The sequence below is a fragment of the Metopolophium dirhodum genome, chromosome 1 (genome assembly GCF_019925205.1).
Source record: "Metopolophium dirhodum isolate CAU chromosome 1, ASM1992520v1, whole genome shotgun sequence".
Lineage (NCBI taxonomy): Eukaryota > Metazoa > Arthropoda > Insecta > Hemiptera > Aphididae > Metopolophium > Metopolophium dirhodum.
In genome coordinates, this window is record NC_083560.1 from 124,759,447 (window position 1) to 124,783,635 (window position 24,189).

At 29.5% G+C, this 24,189-nt stretch overlaps 1 protein-coding gene across 1 annotated transcript in view; it reads right to left on the reverse strand.

The window, feature by feature from the left end:
* LOC132953626 (uncharacterized) overlaps positions 1-4,168 on the reverse strand; it is a gene marked incomplete at its 5' end in the record, with an annotated part of 54,195 nt that extends 50,027 nt beyond the window's left edge. The window contains one exon of the mRNA XM_061026002.1: positions 4,112-4,168. Coding sequence (XP_060881985.1) covers positions 4,112-4,168 — 57 coding nt within the window. The remainder of the gene's footprint in view (positions 1-4,111) is intronic.
* Positions 4,169-24,189: the final 20,021 nt, after the last annotated feature.

Genomic DNA, 24,189 nt, shown 5'->3' on the forward strand with positions numbered 1-24,189 from the left:
ATTGTTTTAGTCGTCAGTCTTAGTGATAAATGATAATCTTAGAAAATAATATGATCGACCGTGGACCTTGGTGTTTAGTATATCATAAAAGTCAGACAGGGCCATAAAGACTTGTCCGATCAGCTCGACACAAGTCGTATTCCGTGGTGGGCGAGCTAAGCATGTTCCCTGCCCCCCTCCACTTTGAAAGTTGAATAACTTGGGCAGGGATTGAGCACAACCGACGGGATTAAAAAGACAAACCAGCACAAATGAAGCGCACATGAATGGAGTTGATTTCGTTTCGAAATTCCAAAGTTAGGGGGCCGGGACATGGATCTATCGTTTCCGCTACAAGTCACGACTCACGACTGTTACGGACGCAGTTGGTCGAGAGACATTTTGTTCGCACTTCGCTTGAACCCTAAAGTACACATTTGGATAAATACTATAATAATGATAATTATTATTATTATAGATACCAACCATCTTATTATTTTATTCCCGAAGTTATTTTACGCGTTTCGAGAGCGCGACGAATATGCGTGTCGGCTGTCGTTATTATTATAAAAACAATAAGGAGACAATAATATATTATTTTAATAACGTTTTCCGAGTAGACACACGTCAAATAGTTACCCTGCCACCCCCTCCCATAACAAATATGATTGAAAACCATCTGTATAGGTATACTAAAGCACAATAGTAATCACCAACGACAGCCGTCGGTTAAAAAATAACGATCATCGGAATATTCATTGGGCGAAATTTTTTCCTCGTCCAATCGAAAATTATTATTATAATTATCACTATTGATTACGAAGTATAATATTATAATTGCTTATAACTGGACGAATCGATCATTATGTACTGCATTATAATAATACTATTCAAAACAAATAAAAAAATATTATCATCTAATATAGTATAATTCGTTTGACATTTGGAGTGCGATTACGGACGTATTTGTATTCCGTTCAATTAAGAGGATGTTAGCACACCATTTGTTTTTTCTCTCTGACCCAAGCGAAACGTAATGTTATTATACAAGTTTATGTTCGGCTGAACCAACACTGTTTTGTCTCTTTTTATAATATAATGAATTCGCCTACTATCAAACTTTAAACAAAAAAACATTGCATGTGTCCCTAATGTAGGGACATTATTATTAGCTTTTTTACGACATTTTAATTTTTGCACGATTTATAAGTATTTTTAACTGTAATAATTTGCACGCTCATAACTTAAATAAAAATAAAAACATCATCAAATAACCAATACGGTTTGATGATGAATTCACTCTAATATTAACACAGGGTTGGTTCTGTGAAACGACATATTTTAAAATGTTGCGTATGGGTTGGAGAGAGAAAACCAGTGGCACGCTGACATCTTCGTAAAATATAAGTTAATGTCTTGTGCAATTTTATACCCTTTTTCTATTCTGCAAATAACACTGCAGCCATCAAATCGTCACGAAAAATCCGTTATTGATAATAATTCTATACTTATAGATTTCACGTTTAAATGAGGCTCGATGTAATATTATATGTGTTCCATTTCGTGGAAAAATGCTCAGCCAATCGAATAAAAAGCGAACGCGTTGTTTAACAGCGCCGAGTCCTTGTCGACACGTTTTTTTGATTAAATTTCAGATGACGTTTTATTTATTTATTTATTATTAATACTATTACTATTATTATATTTTCTAGTGCGTCGTCATAATAATATTATACTTAATACCTACGCGGGCGGGTACTACACGTCTTCGACGTCGATGATTGACATTCGTGTATAAAAAAACGTATATTATTATTTATTACCTATATATATATATAGCAATTGTTTTATACTTTGACACGCGGCCGTAGGTATATAATATTTCCACGGCAAAACATCAACACCGACAGCAAAGCTGCTGCCGATAATATAACGGCCACGTACCACACGAAATTATTATTTTTCAATCGTTTATTTTTCAACCGTCTTTTGCAGGAAGGCGATGATAGGAGTTCAGTCAAACTGCGCCACGTAGATAACGATATTGTGTGCTTATTTTATATTGTTTGTAAACATCGGGTTGAGAGGATCCGCCCCTCATCCATCGCGCCAGCTCGTCTGTACATCGAACGAAATATATAGAAATTGAAAATTGATGAAAAGTTTTGGAATTACATACACGACTTTCTAGGCCACATACAGGTGAAGTATGAACATATCCGGATTGAAAATGAACGCTAATGTTTCGTTTGAAACTCAGGGCAGTAGCCAAGTGACAAATGGGCAAACCTTTCCCCCGTAGATTCAACAATTGCCCCCCCCCCCCCTGAGTGTGTAATGGTACTGGTTTCCCTGTATAACTGCATAGCATCAATGCCCCCTTAAAATGGGCTGCGGCCTTTTTGAAACTCCCCAAATCGATGTACACAAGTTTACGCGAGTGTGTAAAGTACATTTCACATTACAATTTCTAGTTCAAAATATGTGCCATGTAAAACTCACTGCGACTCGTTTGCGCACATTCAAAATTTTTTACTACCTGAAAATTGATTACTCGCTGGCACACAACGAAATAAGTCGTTTACCTGAAAACAGATAACTCGTTTGGGCACAATGACACATTCACACACATTTATATATCGTCACAGACTGCAGTACAAATTATCAAATATTTGATAGCAATATTATCTTATCATCATTTTGGTTTTTCCGTACCCAACTACTTTTAGTACAGTTTTGGTAGTTATGGTTCAGTACAGTGGTGACTAGTGTGTTGATGACATAAAAATTTCTAATATTTTTGAAACTCTGCAAGGAAAACCATGTCTTAATATCGATAATTATAAATTTAGTGAATATCGTGTCTTAATGAGTCGATATTCAAATTTTATATTTATATTGACTATACTGTAACGATATTATGACGATTTATATAACGCACACACACGCACACACACACACACAGACACATATTTTTAATCACGTCTGTTTGAAGCAGACAGTCCTAAGCCTGTTAATAAAGTGAGAAGGAAAATGTGTGTGCAAAAGAGTTCTGATACTAGGGATTTTTGTCACAGGTAGCCAAAATATATGTGCGCAATTGAGTAGTGTTTTTTTGCGCAAACGAGTTGTAGCCGTATAACTTATAACTGTATAAATATTTGAAAAAGTCGGTTTCGACAAAAAAGAACATACAACCTTTTTACTCTTTGCCCGCGATACATATTATTATGATGTGGTTCGGCACATCCGTTCAAATGAATTTGTGCATATTTATGGTCGTAACGGTTAACAACAACTACAGTCAGGACTCAGGAACGTGGTTTTGCATATTATTTAAAAACCTAAAGAACTGAATGTAATGTTGTAATATTGGATCGTTAATATGTTATAACTCCATTGGGAAAAACGTGTATACTTACATCGTTAATATTATTATATAAATAATAATTAATTCAGGTATATTCAGTAATCTTAAACACCATTACAAATTTTCCATTTTCCATTTTTAAATTTAAATTTAATAATTGTATTCATTGCGATCGTTGCAAGTTATACTTATTTCAGAATGAATTTAATAGAAATTCACTTTATTCTTAAAAAATAATGAATGGCATTTGAATACAGTTTTATCTCAACAATATCTTCGAAAGTCACAATATCATTCAAATAGCATTACTCAATAAAATACGTTATTTGATATTCAAAGGAAACACTTTGACAAAGAGAACACAAATATTATTAAACTATATTATTTATTTATATATTCGTTTAACGAGAGTACACCCACGACCTACGTGAGCAATACATCAGAGAAATGAGAATTATAATTGTTAGTATAATAATATATGCAATATGCTCAACATCGTTAAATTAATTTAAAAAATAAGAAAATCTAAACAGTTAAATTCGTTGTGATAGCCATGGTATCCCGTGATAATAATAACAATAGTATTCTGCACTGCAAAACTTTCGACAGAAATCATATTTAGTGAATGATGAGTAACTGGTGAGTTAAATTGTGGGTGGGTGGTGGTTACATCGGGTATCAAATGTGCGGACTTTGAAACCAACACGCGCTATTCAAACTACATTATAATTACGCACAAAAAAATACACATCAAAACCTTACCCGTCGATTAGGATTGAAAACCCGGTTGCAAGTGGATCTTGAATTTACGAACAACCGCGAGATTACCAAGTTTGTTGATTAATATGGTTTGGTTCACTGAAATCGAATGTTCTTCTTGAGTCTGTAAAAATTACACAAACTTAGCTGTCACCAGAAAGTACGTCGGAAATATATGAATAAATTGTTATGTAAATGATAATATTAAGGGTGTATCGTGTAACACGTTTGTCCACACAAATAATATGATTATTTTCGAAATTCGTCGATTTCTTTGAAATATTATTAATAATACGATACTGGAACTGTTTATAATTTATATAAAAGCATATTGGATGACAGATTTGTTGGACTGAATTTGAACACACACAACATTTTAAGTTTAATAATCGTTAAAATTGTTCAGTCAGTCATGAATTAAACAATTCATCTAACCGTTTGCTGACAGCGTATGCACTCAGCTGTGTAATGTAATCCAACTATGAAATTACAAAGGTATAAACCGACGCAAAACAAACACAACTATCAAAATATTGATATTTATTATTTTATACAAAATTATAATGATTAAATTCAGTGTTACATAATTACTAGTATTGTTAATGCGAGCAAACCAAAAATGTTAGTTAAATTGTGCATTTTTATATGAACAAAAATCTAATAACATTTACCCATGAATGGAGAAATGAAAAAAATAACTATTGAGTTATTTAAGTCAACGTTAAGTTATGAGTTAATAAAAAAATATGGCAATATATTATTTAACTCAAAAATGTTAAGCCTATTGATATAGGTATGTGGAGAATCATTAACCTTTACTCGGTTAAAAAGAACAATTATTAACTTTTAATTAGCACCTGGGTCATACATAGCGATTGTGCTTCAAAGTTTCAAAGTTATAAAATAGTACCTTACTAAAATATAATATAGTCTTAAAAAATGCATGCTATTATTGGTTTTTATTAATTATATGGCACACAGTTAATGTTGTGGTTTACGAAATTATACGTTAGCATCAATTTAATTATTTAATCAATCAGTTTATTTTTATTTAAAACATTGTTGGTACAAGTACAGTATTGACTAAACTACAAATATATTAACTAATCATGTTTAGCTAAAAATTATTATAATATTATATGATGTGTATAACGTCATGATTTAACTAAGCAAGCAATATATTCTTCGAATTAACTGGAAAAAGCTGATTTGTTACAATAATGGATATTTTAGGTATAGCAATGTAGATTGGAAAATAAAATAACTAGTAGAGTTAAAAATCTCTACAAAAAAATGAAATAAATTATTTTATAATTACGTATTATTATTTATTATTTATTCTAGTGTTCAAAATATGATATTATATTAATAAAGTAAGGTATTATGCAAGATAAAATTGACTATGAACCCGGTTTTAATTGAAAATTGTCTTGTAATATTAATATTAGTGCAACACTACGACCGGCACTAGTGAGTTTTAAATCATACTTTTTATAATATCAAAACATGTATAAGTTACCTACTTGCTGGTTTCATTCAGATATTTCATAGCCGGCCATATTGATGACTGATGATGCAAATCTAAAAGAGAAGAACAGGTGTTTAAAAAAATGTAGATATCATACTTAAGTGTAATTTTTTATTAATTTTTTTATGAATATTCCTTCAAAACCATGAACAAAAATATCTTGTCATCCTAATACCTATTGGTCCTTTTTCCAAGCTCCACTCAAATTCTAAACATTTGAAAATGTCAAGATAATTGCCTATATGCGATTAAATTATTTTTATTATCGTTATTATTAAATTATAAGAAAACACTCAAAATTGGATAAAAACGTTAAAGTTAATATTATAATGTATACCAACTAATGTATTATCATACGAGTTTATTACATTATAGCATAATATTATATTATGTATGGTTGTGACTTTATCGATAGTAATTTTTGAGTATACCCACGTTTCAAATTAAATTTTTATCATAACATTAAAATCCCGTTTATAGTACCTAACACGAGATTGAATTCAAATTTAAAACTTCTTGTATTGATCTATGTAAGCACCCGTATATTATTGTTTCTCTGTGATACCTACTATAAATAATTTAGTGAATTTTGTCGGTTGAAATATTGGGCTTACAATAATTATTTCGTTTTGGTTAAAATAGTTTTTATTTCATCATGTAATAGGTACGCGGCACACTAATTTCGTTTGATCTTTGATAACATTTTAATTGTAAAGACAAAACCAAAAAGTGTTTGCCGGGAATAAACAATTACATGATAATATTATTTATACAATATTATAATTATAGTGCAATTTCGTTTAGTTTTTGATACAGTTATCCAAAACAAATAATTTGATATATTTTAATGTCAATGCGTTTTTAATTAATATTGATGATTTTCAAAGTGGAGAAAATTCAAATTTTAAAAAGTGTTTATTAATACAAAATACAATAAGTACGTACACTTATTTGAACGATATAAAATAAAATGACTTTTTTGTTTCAACACGAACAGATGTTTAACTATATTCAATTCACACGATAGTTTATTTGATTACCTACCTCTAATCGTTTAAGACTAGTGATTTTTGTTTAATGTTATTATGCCAATGTAATAACCAATAAATAATAATATACGGGCAAATATTTAAACGACAACCTATAGCGGTTATATTTACCGATCGGAATCGTATTAGGAAATGTTTATCCATCACTATTTGCTATCATACGTAGTCGATGTGAGAGAATCGGTACGCGCCGTGCATGTGTGCAATGCCGGTTACGATTGGCAATTCTTACTGTGAAATTTATAATTTCAATTTGTTTGCCCGCACCGTTTACCTATAATAATAATTACTATGCCGATATTGTTTCATTGGTGTCTTTGGTGTCTCGTTTCGCGATAAACTATATACATTTTTCACGACGTTTGGTTCATAATAATATGAAGGTCGATAAATATATATATATAATATATTAATGTATTATATATAATTAATATTCTCCCAAAATCTAAGGTATATCCGGTTAATCGAATCTTGGTAATACATATTGTGAATAAAATATGTAACGGGTCTTGATGCTAAAATTTATCAGATAGATATTTCTGGTCAGTTTTAGGCTAGGTATTACGGTTATCGATATATGCTTTTAAAACATTAATCTATATAGTATATTATATCTTTGGTATTAAACATCGATGACGATTATATTGGTAAGTTGTGAAAAAAAATTAAAAATCAACTTCACGATATTGAAAATTCCGAACATAAAATAATGTAAACGTGTTCATTTACAGACAGATAATACCAAAAAAAAAAAAAATTACGTAATAAATTGTATACGAATCATAAATATCGTTATTACCTGCTACCATTATCAAAGTATTACATTTTTCAAATTGAATTGCTACCGAATAATTAAAATACTACCTAATTCAATGTGTATTTTATAATATGTAATATTACGTCATGTTCAATCCTCAATAAGACGTGATTTTATATTATTATATATTTTATATTATTAGGTCGTACACACTTTCAACACTACACGCAGCAATCCAACGACAAGGATGAGAATGGGTCGCGCGTTTTTCCGGGAAAACACGTTTACGTAATCAATAAAATTGAATAATGACTCGAATAAACAGGTCTAGACAAGTTTAAGTCAGCTCATGTTTTCCAATTTTCGGGGGTAAAAAAAAACTCTGGTCGCTTATAGTTTTCATGTAGGGATATGATGTTTGGAAGAGAGTGATTGTAGTAACATAGAAGTTTAATTGAGTATACGAAATTGTAAGGGCGCAACTGATTGAATATAATTATAATATGTTGCGATTTGCAGTGTTAAAGGCGCTCGGTATAACTACAGTACGCCTAATCAAATTTAACAGCACTATATGGTAATACAAATGCATAAGTTAACTACTCACAACAGAATAGATACCTATACTAACAAAATTACATAAAAGTTTTAATTTTGACTTTTAATTTATGATTTTGAAAGAAAAGTTCTGCCTCGCTATAATAAATAATGCGCATGTCCAAGAAGATTAAAATATTGTAACGATGATCGAAGGGGCTGTAAGCTGCTCTCCACGAACTCACAGCTAGGCTCTATTATTATAGCCGCCGAGAAAATGTGAGTTCTTCTATAACTGTCGTATTGGTCAGAAGGCCTTAACAGTGCAGGACAAGGGATATGAGATCGGATGATGATGGACTTATCCGAACAAAAACACCGTCGGCGGTGGCTGTTGATCGAGATTATATATAATTGTGTTGTATTTGCGTTCGGGTTTGACAGTTTGAATTATTTTCGACGCCATTTCGATCGAGTGTTCAGCGGATTACTGCTGTGAATCGAACGGACGCAAATCCGCCCATAAAGCCCTTGTAAGTCAAGTATATATTATTATTTCGACGGAGTTAATTGTAAGTAATGAGTCGTGATGTTGATGTATAGAATATTATAACGTCAATACGATATTTTGTAATTCAGTTTAAAACCCTACTCCAAACTCTTATATACCATTAAAATATTATATATTTTGTTTGCTTAAAATATTATATAAGCTTTCAAGCTTTTGGGGCGTACTATATGAAGATTACAGACAATCGTATCTTAATGAAGTAAAGAGTTGTGACAATCAAGTGCGCTGATATTATTTTTCGTCAAAAACGTCAGCCGTAGATTATAAATCTCAAAAGGCAGTTTAAACCTTGTATTTATAACAAAAAAAAAGAATCGAAAGATGCATTATTTTTATTTAATTTGATTTTGATGTCATATTGTATTAACCGTGTATATTGTGGCATCTGGGGGAAAATGTCCGACGGATATAGGAGAAAAAATGTATATTAAATAATAAATTGAAAATAGTCTGATTAGAAAAATATTAATAATAGTATTAACATTATTTTTATTAACCATAAATAATTATTAAAAATTAATTCACTTAAACTAGTTGAAAACAAATTAAAAAATGTAATTAATTTTCCAATATGATTGCCTAGTAACAATAATAGTATTGTAATATTATGTATAGAGAATAGTTTTTTATAAAATAATAATATATTATAGCCTATTATATTGTTAAACGTTTGACAGTCATACTTAGACAATCTTGTAATCATTATAATTTTTTTTAACTGGCTACTTTGCATATTATTTTGATTTTAATTGTATGTTTTGTTCTGTTTGTTTTTTAACCCTGGATTCTTATTTGTTGGATATTTTGACCGGGATCCTATATTTCCATACATAATATCACTGACTACATAATATAAAATAGGAATTAAAATCGTTTTACGCTTATTCTGCTGTTAAATAAAATTCAAAATTCAGAAACAAGACGACTTGCGCTTTAGGTATTATATATACCACCTACGACAACAATGAATAACACAATATTATTATTGTGCGTGTAAGTCATCGCTCAATTATCATATATATTTTATATTATTATATTGTTATTCGTTATGCGTCACGGTGACTCGGTATGGACCATCATATTGGTATGTTAACCTTCAAAATTTGAGTTGAGTCTTTTGAAAAGTCGTTGGAGAAAATACGTATAATAGGTATATTTACGGAGCAAACTGCAAACAGAGATTATCGCAAATTTATACCGAAAGTGTTGGTGACTTCATAAGGGCTGCGCCACACATAGCGGTTAAAACGCTAAGACAATTTATATAGTCTCCCTTCGACCTACACACTTCAACAAGTGTCGACAATATTTTGAACACGTGTATTTTTTATAAGACCCATATAATATAGGAGATAGATATACCAGTACAATTGACAGCCAGACGCCTTCGCCTTCACTCGTGACAACTGGCCAATTTATTCAGGATAAAAAAATTTTGAAATTAATGATTTATGCGGCGCCCGTTTTTGTTTGTCGTTGAACTGGGATTTTTTCATCGACTGTATTATTATTTTCATTTTTTTTATTGAGAACGGGTCGTTGGTTTTTAACAAATTTGACGTGTTCTACGACAATGTCTACTGGTGCCTCGATTATATCACTTTTGTTTTACACATAATATATTATATAGGTTTGCGTCATCGGAATGTTAACCTTCAAAAGTCAAGTAAAGTCCATCGAAAAGTCGATAATGAAAAAACGTATTATAGGAATTTACGCAGCAAGGAAGTTTACTAACAAACAACAACTATGGAAAGTTTATATCGAAAGTGTTGCGGCGGCTTTAAGACAAATTTTAGTCACTATAATATATTATACTCTACGACATATATATAGACTTCAACCACGCGTGTCGATCATATTTTGGACACACGTTTTTTATAAGATCCATAATATAGGAGATACCTATATAGTCGTAGTATAATCGACAGCTATAGCAGACGTGCTCGTCTTCACTCGTAACAACTGGTCAATTTATGCAGGATAAAAAAAATGTTTGAAATTAATTATTTACGCGGCGCCCGCTATTGTTCGCGTCGGTTCACTAGGGTTTTTTTTTTATCAACTACCTATACATATTATTTTCATTTTTTATTGGGCACGGGTCGTTGGTTTTTAACACATTTGATGTGATCCACGCCAATGTATACAACATGTGCCTCTACTATAATAATATTATATTAAGCCACTTTCGTTTACCACATAATAATATTACATAGGTACCTTATGGTATCCTGTAATAATCTGGCCTAGGTATACTAGCTTCGCGGTAAACGGATAATACGTAATAATAATGTTATATTATATTGTACTCTTTAATTTTATTATTCAACTCGCACATACCGACGAGCGGAGTTTACAAGCAACAAAAAATGTTTTGTTTTTAATTTGTTCCCTTTTGAAAACAACGAATATATACGTGATGTTCATAAACATTAAACAAATTTACGAATGTATGTCGTGCGAAAATTACCATATAATATGCGAATAATCTCGGTTATCTCACACGCAAATACCTCAATTGTTTTACCACCAAAAAATTATTAATATTTTCAATTTTCGAAAACAGTTTATATACGCTAATATTTTAATACTGTATGATAATAATATACATATAAATTAATCTCTATGGAGACTGCTGTACGGTGGAAAATAATTGTCAATCCATCATAATATTAGATGACGGATTGATATAGGTAATAGTGTTTTAAAAGGATTTGGGTATAATATCGTCCTGGAAGATGTAATATTATTATGTTTTATACCATGAATTATAATATAGGTTATAAATAAAATAATAATTGCAGTGTTTTTAAACAATATCATAGACATAATTAAATTTTTAACATAAGTTATGTTTAAAAACGATGAGTTATTAATTATTATAATAAATTATACTATTTAAAGTGTCTCACTTTAATATTTCTACGGAATTAATTCCTACTAAAGGTATTGTTATTTTTGATATATTTAAAAACATATCAAGACATTAGCAAATATAAATAAATTGAATAAATTATGTTAAGTTTATATCTCCTCGTTTGAAACATTTAATGGAAATATTCCACGCATTATTTTATTTATATTTTATAACAACCTTTAACATAATTTCACAAGTTTTATAAAAATCAAATATAATATTTAATTAGCTTAAAACAAAAACATTGTTCACAAAATACATAAATATTTTATCGAAATATCGTAATAGATATGGGTAATAAATTATAATTTTATCATACTAAAGAGCCACTATAATCGGTGGCTTCTATAACCGAGTCAATCATGACTGTTAAAATATAATCTAAAATTATCACTTAATTTACTCTGATTCGTTTAGTCTTATGTAGTGAAATAATGCATAGACATTAATAATCATAATTTTTTTGATTTTTAGATTTATATTTAAATTGTATTTTGAATATTTTGAATGATGACGGTATATTGAGCCTACAATATTATTACATGTTTTTTTTTGCTATTCAGGTCCTATACCATACAACTCTAATTATTCAGGAAAAAGAAGTTTTTAAAGCTACATATTAATAAAATATGGAAAAAAATTATCTAAAGATGTAAATTATTATTTTAGTTTACATTTTTAAAATACCAAATTTGTAATTTTAAAACATATTTATGTATTCAAATTAGTGAAAATATCAACTAAAATACTAACAATAAAATAGATATATAAGATACACAGAATTTTTGAAATGTTAAACCGTCTCCCAAAAAAATGTATTTGAATATAATTTTTTTAAGTAAATATTTCTAATAAATTCGATAATTTTTTAATATCTGTAGAATATATTATTATAGGTAATTACATTTTTTTCGAACACGATAATATTATTACATATATTGTTGTTTTTTTTAAAACTAACAATTTTAAGCAATCAATAATAATTGTAATATAGGTACCTAATTAAATATTTTTAATAAATTCAAATATTTTGGTAAAATTGCAATACAATAATTAGTAATTCATTTTTTTTAAGACAACATTTTTTACTATTGTATTTTAAAAAGAATTGCAATTTTAAATAAAATTTCCTGTATGTAATGTCATATTATTATTATTTTTATTAAAAGTATAATAGAAAAAAAAAACTATTTATTTATACTTGAGTATCTACTACTGAACTAATATGGGCATTACTGTATTAGTAAATAAATTATTTAAATTTAATAAAACATACTATTATATATTCCTACAACTACATAATGATGTATATACTCAAGAATGAAATATTATAATGACCTACATGTATCATATTACAAGAACAACTAGAAAAAACAATAAATATTTCTTAAGTCAAAAGTAATGTACAGTTATTTGTTCACATTCATTTTTTTTTAAAAGTATTTTTGACTTAAGATTAAAGTCAACTACTGATAACTTAATTGCATAAACGGTGAAAAAATCAAACATGACATAATATTATAATATAACAGTAATTTATAAGTTTATTTTATATATATATTATATTATACAAGTAAAATCTATAGTAATAATAATAATAATAATAATAATAATTATAAGTCATATTACCGTGATTCGTCTTCACAGTTTCAACGGATGGTGTGGACTGTTTGACGATGAGACGGCTTGGTAGTCGTTTGTCGACTGAGGATTTCTGGGTTGCTGTGGACTGATCACAGCTTCTGGCAGACGGGCGTTAGTCGCTTCGTTGTCGCCCAAAAAGCCTGGACGGTCCTATGGGAACGCACGAACCCTTGACTGGCGGGTTGGGGTGGCCGCACCCTTCGTCCGCATTGCCCTCGCGCGATCCCTACCCCTGACCCGCCGGCCATACACCCACTGACTGTCTATATGGTGCGCACGCACCCACCGCCAGAGTACCCGGGACCCACACCCACCTGCAGTCATCATCCCACTCAACAACCCTTTCCGCATCCACCTCCACCACTGTCACCTACGCATGAAGGTACAATAATTCAACAATTTCATAAATATGTGTATAGGTACCCATATTATATCCCTGCAGTAAAATAATGTGGAACGATTTCACCGAGTTTTTAATTTGTTTATTTTTCTCCTGAGATGGCTGATCGGGGATAGGAGAATAGGCGCATTTAGAGGGAACTTAAGGGAGGGGGGATAAGCCCACACAGTTTTATCCGTACCCTTTCTCCCAGGTTTTTAATCATATCTTATTTTAAAATATTAACTATCGGGGTTTGTGCTGCTGATTCAATTTTAGCCCTCTCAGCAAAATGTCGCTAGTTGCGCCTATGTGTTGCATTGCTACCACGGTATGAGCTGGGTAACGCGTTTCAGGTGTAATAATGTATGCACAGTAAAGATGCTTTCTTTGTTCGGCGTCTTTGTTATTTTTAAGTTTTATTAACTTCTTTATACTATATATATATATTATATGCAACAGCGTATATGTCAACTACCATTATACGGGTTAAAAAAACTCAATTATTTTCGTCTCCTGGAATTTATTCCAATGGTTCATTTTACATTTAATCAATTATATTTTCATATCCAAATAATTATACCACATAATAATATAATAATATATTATAATCGCCATCAGGCGTATAGTTGGTTAGTTACTAATAAAATAGTATCTAATATTACCGGTTACAATTTCCATTGTGAACCTAAATTTATAAACACACTATTACAAATTTATATATATTATGTACAATAAAAATTATTGATTAATTAAATCTCAAGCTGGAAATATTAAGTATTTTACGCTTTATCAGTTAATGTATAACTCTTAATCTACACGATGATAATATAAAACAAAATCAAACATTTACACAATTAAATTGATAAATATATGACATTGGACGAGTTGTGTACTTAAAAACATTTCAGCCTTACATTGGGAAGACAAATGTGTGTCAGAATAATTAATACAATTTAATTTCAACTTACGATTTGAAAGTAAAAAAAATATTGAACCGATTAAAAAATAATGTCGGTGGAGTTTAAAGCTTAAGTTACGGGTCACAGTACAGGTAGAATTTACATTAAAAAAAAAATGTATGGTCTTTGGAATTTACATTTTTTTGTTTTGATATATCAGTGACTTACCCTAGGTCTACTAGGTCTTCGTCAATATAATATGAATAGTGTATAGTATAATAGGTACCCGTATAGGAAGTTTACTTATTACTAATAAGTTATTAGTTATTAGTTATTACTAATATTTATCTTTACCAAATACTTTAATATCAATATTATTTGTCCGTATACACAATATACATACATAATAATTTATTATTATCATAAACAGACCGTAGTGGCAGTGTTCCGTACCCGCAACATTGCAGGACGATAATATGAATGTATGATATTTGTTAATTATAATAAATTCCAACTAATACTATATAATATTTTAGATTCTGATCAGAGCATTTAATGTATTGATTTTATAAACAGTGAAGTGTGTTTTTTTTTTAAAAAAATGTGACACTTCATGGCAGACTTTTGGAGAAGTGAAAAAGCGCAAAACCTGCATACCTTTTTGACAAAATCGATATCGTTTTTTTTTGGTCCAACTCCGAAACGAATAACGTTACTAAAATATTTGAAATTGTCACCAAATGTTTGTATTATGATTCGTACATTTTAATTGTAATATTAATTCAATATTTAAAAGAGAAATAACGATTTCAGGCAGGTATTTTTTAATTTAAAAATATTATTCGTGGTACTCGAAACACTAAACGGATATTATTATATTTTATACACCTAATGAAATTTTTAAATTCAATGTTTTCAGCGACAATTAACTTAACCTACTTGCTGTTACTAATAGTAAAATAAGTTACTTTAATAGCAATATTAAAAAAAATATATAAAATAAACTTGACAAAGGCTGATAGATCGTCTTTCCTCAGAATCTTTTTTTCGTATACAATTCAAATTTAACTCATCCATTACAGTACGGCACCAAATGGGTAAAATAGAGAACGGTACCTACTATACTTAACCACCTTTTTAGATTCTGAGTGGAGCGAGTTGGTTTCTTTTTATTTTTGTGTGTATCTTACACGATAAATAATAGAAATAAGGCTTTGATTTTCAACTTCAGTATCTTTTCTAGTGGGAAATTGAATCTAGTTGGTACTTTAAAAATGCAAAATAGAATATTTATTTTCAGAAGTTTTCAAAAGCGTCAGAAAACCAGTTATCTACAAAATCAATTTAGTTATTTTGGTGTAACTATAAAACTAATAGGTCACTGTAAGTGTTTTTAATTTTCAACAGAGGTTTATATCAACATTTTCTGGGCCATTAAATATTAAATATTTTGACTCTTTTTTTAGCTATTTATGGGCATAGGAAAATTTCGATTTTTATCAGTTTTTTTTTTAATCTTTTCGATTGGTCAAAAATCAAAATGCTTAAAATGTTAATACAAAGTTCTTAATAAGGTGTTCTTAATGGAAATAAATTAATAATTCAATTTCGGGCTTTCGGCTGTTTTAAGGCTCTGTCAAACAGAACGCGTTAAAGCGGTAATGGCTCGTCGGCGTGGTGCTTTCACGCACGTGAATAACGCGGCGTTGTAACAAATTACAAAATCGCCCCTTAAATTGTACCTTCTTACTGCTGCACGACCCGCGACCTACCTACTGCTACACATTACGTCCTACATATTAAAATATAATATATCCTCATCTTTAGTTGTGTTGAACTTAACTTCAATCTAGACTCTAGGTCATTAATTGTGTAATCTGTACAATATTGGTATTTTCTAAAATGTCTAAGAGTTCTACATAAAACCAAATACAGCCGACAATCTATTAAATTGTTTGAACTCGCCTAATATAAATCCATTAGTAATCACCAATCTGTAATACCGTTTATTTAATATGGAATATCGACTATCGAGGGATAATTATGCGATAATTAATTCGTCACCATATAGTCATATAACTGGTCTTTTCACATTTTAGTATTTGACAAAATGTCATGCGTGGACAATATCAATAATATATTCTTAAATTAACATAGTAATATTATAATCTGACAGAACGTATTCGCTCAGAATCGTTATAAGTACAATGATTGTATAGCATTAAATTCAATTTTAACACATCCATTACAATGGCTCTCTACTCTCCAAGCATCTAATGTGCGATAATTTATAACTGTATACTACCATACAAGTTATTATTTGTAGCTCGGCGCAGTGGCTGAAATCAATCACGCAACGTGATTGAGAGTAAGTAACGGCCGCTGCTACTAGTTCCCGGATGGGTAACCACCCGGATCTATATAGTGGCAAAAACCTTGCCACACATATACGTGTTGCCGCAACCAACCGTTCCAACCCTAACAACCGTAACTCCTACAATAGCTAATGGCCATAGTTGCCGGGCTCTAGACCAATAAAAAATAAAGTTATTATTTTTTTTTTGTTTCATGAATGTATTACTATTTACTTATATTCTGGAATATTAAATGGGCGTACTTTGTAATAAATGCCTTCTTGTAATAATAAAATTAATTTTCTTGGTTTAGTATTATTATGATAGAATGAAATGGATTTCCCTAGTGTTTTCGCTATTCCACAAATTTCCCAATTTGCTGTTTGTCGTTTTATGAAATGCCTAGTTACTATACAAAATACTTAGTAAGTGTATGTAAAAACATATTATATTATTATACACTTATTTAAAAATGGCCAGGTGATTTATAGAATTCCTAGGCATTTTATAAAATATCATGTTATGCCGTGATGCCAAAATGCCGTGTTATTTTTGAGAATTATTATTATAATGTGATAAAACACCGTATGTACCTACCTATCCCATATTATTTACCAGTCGCAGTTAGAATTAAACTAAAATGTTTAGTATTGTTGATATCAACTATATAAAAAAATAATTACGAAAAACATCAAGAATCTGGATATGATCAAATCGTTTCAAAATTATCTTCCTAAAATTAGATAGTACGATTGCATGATTATGCTTTGTTTCGTTAAATAGCGAATGATCCGCGGTACGGATAACGCCTAACTAAAAGTTCTGATGTCATATTGGGCTTGAAACTGGTCTTAAATGTACGGCAACCGACAAAAACTCTACAACGACAATCACATTGTCATAATGACAAAATAAAGATTAAAAGATTCTTTAAAAAAGAAAAATAATTGTATATAAAAATTTAAAATTAAATAAAGACATTCGATAATTCAATCACAGAATGTCAAGTACGAACGGTTGAAACATTATGGTCATGATGGTCAGCCCCCCCCCCCCCTAACCGTCGCAGAAAATACAGCCAAACTAAGTATAGATTTTAATATTCGACACAAAATTAAACAAAAAAAAAAATTAACAATAATTACCCAAACTAAGTCGGTAGTTTTATACTTTTATTTTACGTATTATTTACTATATCAGTATCTATATTATTTTAAAAACGTTTTATGATAAACTATAATATATTGAAATAATACCGAATAAGTATTTTCGGGAATCGTGCAAAGTGCAAAATATGTTTACGGTTGAATTAAAATCAAATCTATAACGATGCTACCGTTAATTATTGCAGTTAACCGGTCTTTTTGTTCGCAGTATTTGTACCTAAGGTACTTACTATAATTGCCTATTATTACAAACGCAACATGCCGTGTGGTAATCGCTTCCATGGTCGTACCTAACTTATACTGATGTAATCTGTTTTAAATCGTACACACCTAATAACCACCTTGAATTGTATTTATTATGATCGGCCGAACACGTGTATTATTGTACACAAGAAAAATAACAATATTATTAAGGTGGGTACGAAGAGGTACCTCTCCTATACAGGTTATACGGAAACGTATCATTTTCTCATTTCTATGAGATGCTGACCAAGTACTTTTTAAGCGCTATAAATGAAACGACTGTCGTAAATTCAGACATCGATCTAACCGACAGGATACCTATATTATAATATTATACTGCTCTACCTTATTATAGTTATTAGTGTTATTTACATATTTCCATTGGTAGTTATTTGGTTGAATGTGTGGAGGGGCTTGATACCCATCATCAAGTTTAACCATTATCAAAACTAGGAAGGCTCAACCTTCAATTGTCTGCCCCGCAAACTTGTAGAAGTATATAATATAATATATTAATACGTAAATGTAAATAAATATTATATTATATTATGTTTATTTTAATGTTATAAATGTATATTAATATTAAGTGTTATAGACGGACTTAACATTCTGAGAAAAGGGCTTGAAAACATCCATAGGAGACTTGGGCCCCTCATCAAGTCCTCCCTCCAATATATCGGCCTATGCTGTATCGTTCATTATTTGTGTTAAAAAAGGTCAGGATTTGCGTGTAGGGACTAAGAACTATGTTTTACGGACACCAAGGACCTTTAAATGAGTATAATTCAATAAAAAAAAAAAATTCAAAAAGTCACTCTGCTGTATAGTAGGTTTCGATTGTCCCTAGTGTCAATGAAATTAGGTCACTGTAATACATTATGGATATTATGTTAAACTTGAATTCAATGATAAATCGTTGTATACAAAAAACCAATCTGATCGAAGACCATGTGTTAGCTTTTATTTCTAAGGATATTGTATAACACTAAGAGGTGATGGAAAAAAAATGTAAATATTTAAATAAAAAACAACAACTTTGTAAAACATAAGATTACCATATTAGTGGTCTTATTCATTCATTTTTCACTGATGTACCTACCTACGTATTACGATTTACGATAGTTATTTTCCGCTCCACAAATATCAGCTTATCACGAAAATCTTCGTTTTTGATACAACGTCGGTTGAGTATTATGAGTGTTATATAATAGATTTATCTTTAAGAGTTTTACAATAAAAAATTAAAATAGAGGACGTGATGTATGGAACACGCGAACGATGATCCTGGTTCGTAGATAGAAATCAACATTTAAATAGTAAAAATGCAAGTGATATTTTTTTAAATTATGTTTATAATCTATTGACAAATCAGAAGACAATTAAATCGATAATGAGCAACAACAATATAAAAATAATAAATCAATATAATATTATATAGAAAAAAACTAATACCGATAAGAGAAATAAAACTAAAAATCGAACAATTTCATTCAGATTTCAAAATAATATATGTTTATACTTAATAGTATACTTATATGTTATGTGTTAGAAGTAGGCAGATAAAAATATGGATCCGATATAATCTTTTCCATTAGATAATTGAAACTTTGTACAATATTACCTATACCTAGTTTATCACAAAATAAAGAGTCAAAATTACGAATTATATTATTTTAGCCAGTGTGATGTCACAACCTACCCGCAGTCTATCATATTAATATTATAATTAAAAACTTTGTCTGTTCCAAATGTATTTGACCGATTGTAAAAAAATTGACCCGATTATTTATTATGTGTGCTGCATCTGAATTTATTTAAGTCTGCGCACGCCTATTTTGTGTATAGGACTACTACGTACTATAGTGAGTATTACTTTATCGTAATTTTACATAAAAAAAAACTCGCTACATATTTTCATTTTTTTTTTTTTCATATTTTCTTCCTTGGACATGTATGGTGTAAATAGCGAACTGTGCACATATTATTCAATTATTAAATCATGCACCTAGATGCATTTAATATAATACAATTATCGTTTATATTTTTTTTTTTAATCAGGTCTCGCCGTTACGGGTTATTTACTAATCTCACGTGGTATTATCAACCACACATATATTTTGTGTTAAATAATGATAAAGTACCTACCTAATAAATGTATAAATTTTTTTTTTCAATTTTTTTTATTTTTAAAATATTACTATTTCAATAAACTTTTATTTCGACAGTTTGAATTATAATTCATATTATATTAAAGTATAATCTTATATAATTAAAATATAATGTAATTAAATAAATCATTTTGAACATAATAGTTTTATATTTGTTGGTTTTGTTGTAAATGCCAACTATAAAGTCAATTAATACTGCCGGGCTTAAATATTTAGAGCAAACGCCAAACATTATTATTATTATTCGATGGTTATCATATTATAATTATTGAAATGACGTATGCAATTATATTAATCATGGCAATTAGGCACACGAGTCTATTTGCAAAAGATTTGGGAAGTTCAATTTAAAAAAAAATTAGGGGACATATTTTCATGCGGTATTCAGTTTTTCTGAAACATAATTTTACACCTATTTACAAATAAGACAGTTACCTAACTACATTATTTATGTTTATATTAATCATAACATTATCGGTTGGCACGCGACATATTACAGCTGCGACTGCATTACGTGAAATCGTTGCGTTATTATTTTGTGCATTTAAAAAAAAAAATACTGATTAATATATTATATCTACCTGGTTACCTAGGCGCATGATTAATACAAATAATTAAATTTAAAAAACTCGTTTTTCACTCATTCATTATTAATATATTTACAATATTATAACACCGTGATGTACACTGACATATCGTACACGTACGTACACCTGCACATGATACAATGTGTACAATACGTATAATACAAATATATCTATATATGACAATACGTAACCATCGTATTAATCGGAGCCAGCAAAGACTTTGTCGTAACGCATAGGCGTAGGTACCGTATACAGTCGTGTTATTCGGTGGGATTTTTGCCGCACCGTCGTCGAATTGCGTCATCATTCGAGCGATATCAACACTGGGTTGGTCGTGAATAATCGCATACGACTAAAACGAGTAGGTATAATAATCAATAATAATATTATAATACAATAATATTATACGTTTTCAATAACACAGAGCTGCGTAGCACGTATACAATATAATATTATATTATTATTGGAACGATATCGTAACGTTACACATATTACAATGTTAAAATATGAAAAATGATAATATAATAATATAATTATTATATATTATAATAATAATAATCGGTAACATAATAACCGACACATAATATCATAATATATACGTGCCGTATAGTTATTAATATAAATATTACGCAACGCGTATGTTGGTGTTGTTTTTTTTTTCACCGGAAACTGGCGTACTATAACAATGTTGTGAAAAAACCGATACTTATTGCTTAATTAAAAAATCGGTAGAAAAACACACTGCAGAGAACTTGTAGTCGGCTGACGTTGTACAGTTACGTAAACGTTCCTTGTTTGTATCTTGGGACGGATTCACGGCCTTTTTCGAAGGAATGCCAAGTATGATAGGCCTAAGATGTAGTAAATGTTCACCAAAATATAATATAATATTATACTACCTTCTGGGGATTGAATTTGAGAAAAAAATCCGTTTGATGTTATTTACAATTACAACTTTACGTTTATCGTTATTCGGAATTAAAACGTTATACAAGTTTTGCGTTTATCGTTATTTAAAATAGTGTTTAAACCTATTAAATTTAAAAATAATAACTAATGCGGGTAGGTAATAGCCCGGATGCAGAACATAATATTATAATCAATTCTTAGATTGTTTGCATGTAATAAATTTTTCTACGAAACCAATAGACCTTTTAAATAAATAGATTTTAAAATATTTCGTATTGCGTTATGTTTTATGATATATAATATATTTTGTTAATCGTTATGTTTTGTGTTGCGGTATTTAATTATTTTTGATTATCGCTTTCCGTTATAATTACGTTTAAAAATTTCAATCGTTTTTTTTTTTGGCAAATAATCATAACGTTATAATAACGTTTGCAAGCCATACATACTACATGACGTGTAATTTGCACCAAAATTTAAATTCAAATTATTTTGATAATACCTACGTAGGTAGGTACAAGTTTTGATAAGAGAGTACAATATATTGAGATATGAGAAGCTATTAATAACACCACAGAATATTCCGTTTTAGATTCTGAGCAGTTATTTCACTTACCTATTTACACCGTTCTACATCAGTTTTTACTTAAATTCTAATATTATATAATATTGTGGTCATATATTATTGTTATAAGGTAATTATTGCATTATTTTAGACAAATATAACATATCAACATCATATAATTTTTAAAAACTTAATGATTTTAAATTATTTGTATACAATTTAGATTTTTGATAAAGAAAGTCTACAATCAGAATAATCCTAACATAATTACTTTGGCTTGGTTTTCATTTATAAAATAGGTAGAAAAATCACTAGATTATAAAACAAAATTCACAATTCTGTTTAGAACTTAACTCTCCCAATACATGCTGATCTTACACAGATTGTTGTAGCTATGCAGTATGCTAAATAAATGTATAAGTATTTAATTTTGTGCTGTATTAATAGAGTCTTAACAATATAAACAAGAATAATTGTCAGTCAAGTAGTGGTAGTCAACATAATGAATATCGAATAATCGACGAAGAATCAAATATATAGATACTAATTTTAGTGCAAATTACAAACTCCAAAGTTAAAAAATGTACTTTTTTATATATAATATACGATTGTATATACAAATATACAAATAAAATATAATCCTTGATTGAATATCATTTAGCCGACACAAAACAAACATAGAATTGCTTAAACTATAACAAGTAAAAACTATTGTGAGCAATAATTAGAAATAGTAGGATGATTTTTTATATTATCAAATATTACATTTTTATTTCATACATTTGAACGTAGCACAACCACCTAAGTACTTATCATAGGGACCCATGTGGTAATTTGAAAAAAGAAAATTCACTTTTTTAACAAACCCAAATTAGATAACTCGTTTTTATTTTCATTAGTTGTTCACAATTCATAATCAATATTATCCTTCGTTGAAATTCATTGGTAGGTACAACAATATAACATCATCATAGGTGGATAATCACTACTCATTATTTAACCGAGAGTAATAATTATTGACTAATGTTATTAAATTGCAGATGTCAATGTGTTAGATTAAATAATTATAGGTAAACAAATAATGTATAAATATTTTTATATTACTTACCTACGTATGAATTTGGTAGTACCTACCTACACCGTTACTTATACAGTATTCACATTTTGTCATAATTTCATATTCAAAATCGAAAAACAAAACTTATATTTAATGAACAAGTCACTGAACAAAAAACAAATTGTTTTTTATATTATTTTTACCGATACTGATTACCTACATGAACGTTTGTTAAAGATTTAACCTGGGAAACCTATTGAATAAATGATTACAAAAGTAATTTATATTATCTAGGTATCAACCGCAAATCAATTATATTTATTTTTGTAATCGGTATTTAGGTTTTAAACGAATTTATATGACGACAACGATGATCACTATTATACTTCCTAAAGGTAATATATTATTATTTTAAGAAGATTATAAGTTTTTGTGCGTTTGAATCTCTTACAATTATTCAACACTGCTGAAGCGTTCAAGGTTGACCTTGAAGGTGCCTCTATTAATTTACTTCATGAGTAGGAATACCTATCATCCTAGGCGATGATCAAATTTTGTGCCCGGTCTCGCAATAAACAGTAAAACGTGTTTGAAATTTGAAAAAACAAACGGTATCGTTGGATCTCTTAACTTTTATCGTTTTTTTTCTTTAGAAATCGATGAATATACACATATAACATATCGTTGTCATTATATATGTTATTATATTGTGCTGCCAATTACAGACGTCGAACCTAGACCAGGG